Source organism: Xenopus laevis, chromosome 2L (genome assembly GCF_017654675.1).
Source record: "Xenopus laevis strain J_2021 chromosome 2L, Xenopus_laevis_v10.1, whole genome shotgun sequence".
Taxonomy (NCBI): Eukaryota; Metazoa; Chordata; class Amphibia; order Anura; family Pipidae; genus Xenopus; species Xenopus laevis.
Genome location: NC_054373.1, coordinates 114,835,126 through 114,844,468, shown reverse-complemented (window position 1 = coordinate 114,844,468; position 9,343 = coordinate 114,835,126). Strand labels below are relative to the sequence as shown.

The 9,343-nt window shown below is 39.0% G+C and overlaps 1 protein-coding gene across 1 annotated transcript; it reads left to right on the top strand.

The window, feature by feature from the left end:
* The first annotated feature begins 2,330 nt into the window (after positions 1 to 2,330).
* creg2.L (cellular repressor of E1A stimulated genes 2 L homeolog) lies at positions 2,331 to 8,793 on the top strand. The gene is made up of 4 exons (XM_018247065.2): positions 2,331 to 3,090; positions 4,733 to 4,902; positions 5,487 to 5,597; positions 7,324 to 8,793. Exons 1-4 carry the CDS (start codon positions 2,596 to 2,598, stop codon positions 7,454 to 7,456), a joined length of 909 nt encoding a protein of 302 aa, XP_018102554.1. The 5' UTR covers positions 2,331 to 2,595; the 3' UTR covers positions 7,457 to 8,793.
* Positions 8,794 to 9,343: the final 550 nt, after the last annotated feature.

The window sequence follows — 9,343 nt, the reverse complement described above, 5'->3', positions numbered from 1 at the left end:
GCTGCCGTTCGTCACCCCTTTCTCCTCCCCTTCATTTGTGCACATGCACACATTTTCATCATCAGGTTGGGGGCACTGTGGATTGGAACATGTGAAATTTAAAAAAACGATTCTATCTCATGATCAGCCCCAGAGCTTCCAAACAAATGCGGGTGTGGTTAGACTTCATGCCGCCCCCTAAAATTCTGCCGCCATAGGCCCGGGCCTTGGTGGCATTCCTACAAATCCGGGCCTGACTGTAAAACAGACAGTTATTGGGGAGTTTTGAGTTATTTTGCTTTTTATTCAACAGCTCCCCAGTTTGCAATTTCAGCAATCTGGTTGCTAGGGTCCAAATTAACCTAGCAATCATGCATTGATTTGAATTTGAGCCAGGAATATGAATAGGAGAGGGCCTGAATAGAATGATGAGTAATAAAAAGTATCAATAACAATACATTTTTAGCTTTCTAGAGAATTTGTTTTTTAGATGGGGGTCAGTGCTGGAAAGAGTCAGAAGAAAAGGGAAAATAATTTTTTTAAAAAACTATAAAAAATAATGAATATCAATTGAAAAGTTGCTTAGAATTAGCCATTCTACATTGTAAAAGTTAACTTAAAGGTGAATAACCCCTTTAACTTCTGCTCCCCTGCTCAGCAGAACCAGAAACCTGTTTATTTTTTAAAGTGCTAGTTTAAGTGTAGTTTAGTGTAAGTTTAGCACAAGTCCTGTTCCATGAGCTCATATTAATAAAGGCTGCATGCTGCCCTGTGTATACTACTTCCTTCCTGTATTATCTTTCTGCCCTTTTAATAACATGAACAAGACGCATCATTTGCATAAGGCAGGTGGCTCAGGTGCAATAAAATGTTCTCCTTATAATGCTGTGGTTAACAGGGCAATCTGTAAGGATCTGGCTGAACTGCAATGGACTTTATAACCTTATGTGGAATGGTCTTTTGTACACACAAATGAAAGAGCAGATGCACCTGTGCTGCTTAATGATTCCCAATACAACTGCTGTGGTGATTCATGTAAAAATGTAAGGCCCCCAAATATGCAAAAGTTGTTCTGTTTTACCAATACATATTAAAATAGCTCATTAATTAGGGCGATTCAAACAGGGGACAAGCCCCTTGCGTGTTTATTTGCATCACAAAGTTTCGGGGGCGTTCCCCCTTCTTCAGGTAATGTAGGGGGAATGCCCCCAAATTGTTGTGAAACAAATAAACACGCAAGGGGCTTGTCCCCTGTTGACGAAGGGGAAACGCCCCCAAAACATTGTGACGCAAATAAACACGCAAGGGGCTTGTCCCCTGTTTGAATCGCCCTAATTAATGAGCTATTTTAATATGTATTGGTAAAACAGAACAACTTTTTACTATGTAGAATGGCTAATTCTAAGCAACTTTTCAATTGATATTCATTATTTTTTATAGTTTTTTAAAAAAATTATTTTCCCTTTTCTTCTGACTCTTTCCAGCACTGAGCCCCATCTAAAAAAAATTCTCTAGAAAGCTAAAAATGTATTGTTATTGCTACTTTTTATTACTCATCATTCTATTCAGGCCCTCTCCTATTCATATTCCTGGCTCAAATTCAAATCAATGCATGAGTGCTAGGTTAATTTGGACCCTAGCAACCAGATTGCTGAAATTGCAAACTGGGGAGCTGTTGAATAAAAAGCTAAATAACTCAAAACTCCCCAATAACTGTCTGTTTTACAGTCAGGCCCGGATTTGTAGGAACGCCACCAAGGCCCGGGCCTAGGGCGGCAGGATTTTAGGGGGCGGCATGAAGTCTAACCACACCCGCATTTGTTTGGAAGCTCTGGGGCTGATCATGAGATAGAATCGTTTTTTTAAATTTCACATGTTCCAATCCCCAGTGCCCCCAACCTGATGAAGAAAATGTGTGCATGTGCACAAATGAAGGGGAGGAGAAAGGGGTGACGAACGGCAGCAGGCCTAGGGGCGCCTGATATGCCCAATGTGGGCTTGTCCCGTTTGAATTGCCTCGAGTGCCGGTACCTATTTATTTTCCTGTATCAGGTGTGGAAGTGCCGTCTTTCCACCAGGCCCGGACTGGCAATCTGTGGGTTCTGGCAAATGCCAGAGGTGCTGCTGTATGGTTCCACAGACAGTTACCATATAGTGGGCTGGTAGTGGGCCTCTGTGTACTTGGAATGGCAGGGCATATTTTGACTTCCAGTCCAGGCCTGCTTCCCAGGGTCTGTGTACATTGAAGGGCTCAGGTGTGCACGTGACTTTATTTCTTCATTAATTAGGGCCTCACATGGCCCCTAAATCTCCTGGGCCATCTGCAGACTCAGGGTCTGCTTCCTCTGTAGCTATAGCGCCCCTGGCTGAACGCATGTGTTCTTGTGAATGAATGAATTTACTTATTTCCCCATCCTCACTAAATGTATAATTCCAAAGTGTCTTTAGTGATTGAGTACAAATGGAATATTCGTGGAATGTTCTAATCCGCTAAACACACATTCGGGGAAATGATCTATAGCCGAGGCAAAATCAAATACCGCTTTGTATCACAAGAGGGCGCTCGGAGCACTGTAAAACGACAAATACTGTCTGGGCTTCTGCTCGACTATCGAAATGCAGATTCCAGCATCCTATGGCAGCCTCAAAATGTCTGTGTACTTCTTTCCCAGCGGATCAGCTGCCCTTGTCTGCTTGCTCTGGGCGTTCGCCTGCGTCTGGCTGCCCTGTTCCCACAGCTATGTCATTGTTAACTCGGTGTCTTGGTCCGTAACCAACGAGGTGGAGGAGGAACTGGACAGTTCTTCCACAGAAGATGTGCTGCCAGCCCTGCTGGAGGATACCATCAGCATATGGAAACAAAGCTACCCAGCCTCTTTCAAAGAGGAAAGCAGAGACATGAAGTCCAGGCCTGCGTCAGACAGATCCAAGCAGATCTCTTCTTCCTCCAGAATGTTCTCATACAAGAGAGAAAGTAATGTGGCCACAGAGAGCCCCTCTCCCCCATCTCAAGCAGCAATGGCCCTCCATCAGAAAATGGCCAAGAATGCCAGGGTCCTTGCACACCACAGCAAATGGGGTTTCCTAGCCACAATGTCCACACAGGAGTCGGTAAGTGTATTTAGGAGCCAGGATTAGGGCTGGGGAAATACACATATGGCATTTAAATGAGCAAAAGATGTGCAACATGCAGTCCTCCAGCTGTGGCTTGAGATTAAAAGGTTGTAGTTCAACTGCAGCTCAATGAGATATATAACTGTTCTGACACCATCATTCCCTATACAATACACCCACCACTGCAGTCTCTTCCAAGAAATGAGAGTTCTGGGTTTGCTTGCCATCCAGCCGTTAATTTGCAGAATATCTCAATACCCTAGTTTAGTACAATGGAGGTCATTTACTTTCCATCTGAATCTATGGGGCCCCATAAACTTATGTACAGACCAGCTGCATTCATTGAAATACTGAACTCACCATATCCATTTGAACCTCAGCAACACACAGGCAGTGCTTTCAGTCATTTACTGAGGTTATTTCAGCTTTGAGTCTCCTTACCTGTTGAATGACACATTCCCAAATCGATAACTCACAAGTAAACAAGCATGCCCCTTCTTTGGGACTTGTCATTCTTTGGGGTTAAATGTCCCACGTAACAGTTGCAGACCGTTTTTGGTTCTCAGAAACATGAATGTAATTGTCTTGTTTACTATAAAGCATATAGTAAATTCATGCAGTTTATAGGTAAGTGTAATGTATTAATTATATATATTTAGTGCTAAGATAATTATTACATTTTTAATTACACAGTGTGGCATTAACCGAATTCTTTGCTTTATATGTTCAGCTTTCTTTGCTGATGAATAGACAAGCTGCCATAAAATAAAAGTACCTGTACTGAATATTATATGTCAGGAGTATCCACTCTGTCTGTGAGTCTTGTAGTGCAAGGAACCATACATAAATTAAAAATCATGTTCAGTCCTTCTTATTTGATGTCTTCGTTGATGACTTTTGCTGTTTCTAGGTTATTAAGTAGAATCTTGCATTAACTTTAAACTGGGTATCATCTTACTGCTTTTGTTTCTTTCCTATCACTGGGGGGGGGGATATAGTAGCCATGCCATAAAGCGCAATAGTGCAGGGAGCATTTTGGTTCCAGTATTTGTAGGGCCATGAGCCAATCTTGTCAGCAATGTCAAAGAACAATTACTGTTATGAGCAGAAGACATGTCTTTGCTGTATTCCCTTTAAATACAATACCTTTCCATCATCCCACAAAGCCAATGCAACAAAGGAATCTAACATTAAACAGAAATCTTCCACTTTTTTTTCTTCATCTTCTCTGCCCCATCATAATGCTAAAATACTAACCCCCAAATGTAATAAAAGGCACTGTTTTGCCAGGAGCAGTAACCCATAGCATCCAATAAGATGTTTGCTTTTAAACCAGTGACCAGTAAATGCTACCTGCTGGTTGGTTGATATGGGCTACTGCACCTGGGCAAACTAAGTGCATTTTATTATATAATCCTATAAATGTTTACAGTATTGGCCTATGTTTAAGAAGCTTTACTTAATGAAGAAATGAAGCTTCTCAATGGAATACATTTTTTTTTTATAAATCCATAATGTTTCAGTGTAATTGTGGTTATTGAAAAGATTTTACTTTAATTTAATTCTGGTAATTAACATATGCCTTTTGTTTTGTATGAGTTTGATGTGCCACATTATTTAACCAGCTGATCTTTACCAGATTGCAGGAGTACCCTTTGGACATGTTCTACTCACCAGTGATGGCCCAATGGATAATGGTACAGGTGACCCTTATATTTATGCCAACCAAAAGGCCAGCTTTATCTCTGATTTGCTAAAAAATCCAGTAGCCTCGCTGACATTCTCTGATCCGGATGCTGACTTGTGCAAGTATGTATTATTCTACTTAGATGTTTGTCAGAAAACTTTGATACACCAATGTGAAAGAGACACCTTTCTCCCCACCTTTAACAATAGTCTTACTGGGATGCATCAGTATACTAAGTCATGGTTGTCTAACTGGAGTCCTGTTTGGCAAATATGGCCACCCAAGGGAATTTTAAGCCTATTCAAAGGCTCCCTAGTTATTTGAATGTGTGTATTTGAATATTTCAATATAATCCAACCTTTGAACATGTGGAATGACAAACGGCCCAGTACATGTAGTAGTTGCACAGCACTGTGTTAGGTTGATGTCAACAGCATATACCTTACCCAATGATTCACTAGAATATAAACGGATTGTTATTTTTGGTCCAGATTGTTTGCATAAAATGAAATGGCAAATTAAACCAATAAATGAGGGCACAAGCCAAGACATAGGGAACCTCTGGCAAAGCTATAAAATCAATGATAACTAATGGCAAATAAGCTTAATGCCATTTAGTCAGGTAAGGCTAAGCTCTTTATTTCTCTTTCCTATCTACAATTATAGTATATAAGAGCTCTGTTTGCTGTTTTTCTACTCAATGAAGGAGCATCACTGAAGAGCATGATCCTCAAACTGCGGCCCTGACCCTGACAGGCCAGATGGTAATTGTGCCGCCAGAAGAAGCAGACTTTGCAAAAAAAGCATTGTTTTCCAGGTAATACTGATCCTGCCCCAGTGTATAATTTACATTTTAACAATGAAGAGTGTGGGCTTACACTGTTTCAGTGTGGTATATTAAATTATACATTCCTAAGCAGGTATTATAGCTGACACATTCTCTAATGCTGCTGAGAATTATATCTTGTAATATAGACAATGGTACATATGGTTTAGAAGACAACCTAGAAACCTGGCTTACAGAACTTGAGAGGAAAATTACCTAATTATGAACAGGAGTTCAATGAATAGGACTTTTGCAGAACATAGGTTTTGCCCTTTGTTTTAATTACAACCTATGGATTCCATTTCTTGAGCGTAACGGGGAAACTACTCCATGTTTGGTCTGCCCTCTTTGCAACCGTTTTGTTGATATGAGTCCATTATACCATCAGAAAAATATCAAGAAGAAATGAGATGTGTCAACTTTGTAATAATTTAGAACAATTTACAGAGTCAGTGACCCCCCCCCCCCCCGACTCACTTACTGAGCTTAGGGACTGCACACAATATGTTGTGAGTGTGTGTATATATAGTGGTGGCAAACATGACATGTTTTGGGTACACTTGATAATGGATATTGTACCCAAATTTGTTTATTTGCAGTAATTCTGCTGGAGTTACTTTTCCTTCTTCAATTTTGGATCACAAGTTTGGAGTTCTCAATCATTGCTGCTATTGACAAGCTGAAACTTTAGACTGGTGCAATAAGTCCAGTCTGTAAAATATATCATTTTTAACCATTTTTAGTTCTCTTTAAGTATGCTTTACCTCTATATTGTATTTCTGCAAAGTTATTCCAAGCTTAAAAGTAGTGGTAAAACAGGAAATGGAGATAAGCGCTATAAAAATATGCAAAGGGGTGATATATGGAATATTAGTACATGGGGGAAACTATACAGCAGAAAAAGGAAAAAAGAAATCAAATAGTATGATTGCAGCTGACTGGTAAGAAGTGGAAGAAAATGAAAGCAAACTGGGTAAGTACCAAGAGCAGAAAGAGGTATTGAGGAATGTACACATTCTGTAAGGAGCCAGCAATCCAGTTTTTCTCCCTCTCATATTCCTAGTTGTCAGCTCTCTGTTCATATGGTGAAGTGCTAATATAAGGTGTTGCAGAGAGGTTTTTGAACTATGCATATGGTGGAAAATCTCTGTAGAAGTTGTAAATACAATCAGAAATTAATTATTGGTGGTGGCAGTGATGCAAGTAAGTGTGAATCCAGTTATCTGTGGGAACTAAGATCATGTATTTCTTGGTGCTTATTTACAATGTACCCATCTCCATTCACCATGTCAAAAGTAAGTCTACTGTAGGTTGCTCATTCAAGGTGGGTTCAATACACTGTATATAATGGGGGGGGGGCAGGAGCATTGCAAATGCTCTGACATTACTGTGACTGCCTCTGACACGTTTCAAAATTGAATATAAGAAAATCTGTTTGCTCTTTTGAGGAATGGATTTCAGTGCAGAATTCTGCTGGAGCAGCACTTTTAACTGATTCATTTTGAAAAAAGTTTTTTTCCCATGACGGTATCCCTTTAAGTCTATTATAATTGTGCATACCACATCAAACACATTGCACACCTTGAACACCCATAATACTGCTGCAAAAATAAAATGGTGCCTTTCAATACCTAATGCTAGTATATTTGCCAGAGATGTTAGAGACAACTATTTTCTACCAGATGAGGTTTTTGTTTTACTGCTGTGTTCTTTGCAGGCATCCTGTAATGAGGAAATTATCTCAGAATTCTGGCTGGCTGCTAATGAAAATGAAGACAGAGCATGTGCACGTAACAGATTGTTATGGCAAGACTTTCACAATTAAGATGGAAGATTACTACCAATCTTAGCCTGTGTGAGATCTTCTTCAGTATTATAAAGCATGGAGGATATCGATGTCCATGTTACCTTAAACGGGAGAAAAAACATGCCAATTAAAAGAAGTATATTTTAGCTTCACCTACCCTGTCAATGTTCAGTGAAGTATACAGGAAAAGATTAATCTGCACCCCGTATCTGTACTTCTCTACATATTTGTATTTCTTAAGGCAAGTTGGTGCTACATACGACTTCCTCTCCCGATATAGCTCAATATAGTTGCAGATATATTTATATTGTTTTCAGAATTCATAATTGGTATTTTCAAATGCAATTATGTGGCCATTCTGAATAGACAGTGGCCAGATGTTGCTTGCATATTGCCTCTAAATGCATAAGTCGTATCCTACATTTATGGATAGACTTTATTTTGATCAAAAGATCATTATTAGATTAATTACAAGCTTTTGCTTATTTGATTGATGTGATGGTAGATGAACAAGCAATAATGATCTAGTGGTTAAATGAACTGACCAAAAATGTATTCTGTAAATAATTTAGAAAATGTACACCCTAAAAGTTTCCTCATCTGCCATTCATCTTGCTTTCTACAAAGTCACTATTTCTCTTGTAAGTATTACTGTTCCTTAACTCCGTATTCTTCCGTATTCAGCTTGTACTTTTGACTTTTTAGCTATCAATTGCAGAATTGCTGAGGCTTCCAGTGTGCTTCGAAATGATTTCACTGTTCTTGGCTAAATATGCTTCTATGCTGAAAATATATCCCAGCCCAATTCCAAACTAGAACATGTAAGGTCAGGTTCAGTATAACTATACATTGACATACATTACTTATATGTATAATATGACCACCATGTAGGCACCTGCTTGCTGAAAGAAACCTATGACCACATGTTTGTTTGACATCATATTTTTCTGTAGTACTGCCTAGTCTGTCTCAGATCGATTAATAAATTCCTGAGTGCATATATTTGCGAATTACTTAGATGTATGGATGCATGCATCCGCTGCTTTATTTTGGCCTTATTGCCCAGCAGGCCTGGGATGTCCATATGTAGTTTGGCAACACCATCAATCAAAGCTGGTGGCCTAATGATGACTTACACCCAATGTGGCCACTACATTGCCATTTGCATTTACATGTTATGTATATGAAGGGCATTAGATAATATTAAGTCCTAAGTTACTTCTTCCATAAAGAGAGTTTTGGAAATATATTTTGTGCCTCTGGCTGTAAACAGTTAATTAAAAAATTGAATGTATTAATCTGTAATTTATTATCTGTTTTATGATAGAGTTCTGAGATTTGAAAGACAAGGCATTAAAGAAACAGTAATTGCAAAATTAAGTCTTGTTTCTTCCTTTTGTTATTATACTGGTGGTTGGGGCATGACTGGTGGAATGCCTTTTTTTTTTTTAGAAATTAAGAAAATACATTATTAAGGGGAATTAACACATATTTCACAGTGTTCAGTCAACATTGCCATTGTGTGGAATTCAGTGGCCATTATGTGTGTCAATTGTAGGAGAGCTGTTGTTAATGCTAAGAGTTGGGGAGACCTAGAGCACAAGAAAGCACCTCCTTTGATTTGTTACCCTTACCTGCAACATTGGGGGTGTTTTGCTGTACATTTGAAAATAAACAATTAATACCCAGGTAAGTTATACAGAGCAACACATTAAAACTTGGTACATTTTTGTTTTTTAGTTGCATATTTCAGTAAAACGTTATTGTAAAGTGAATGAGCTCAAGTGATACTGTAACATTCAAATGTGTTATACAAAGTTGGCATTCTGACCTTTTAAAGGAAATAATAAGAGCATTATTAACACCTCTACTAGAGTTGTCACTCCATCCAATTAAAACTGGACATGTACATAATCTACAGACTAAGCCA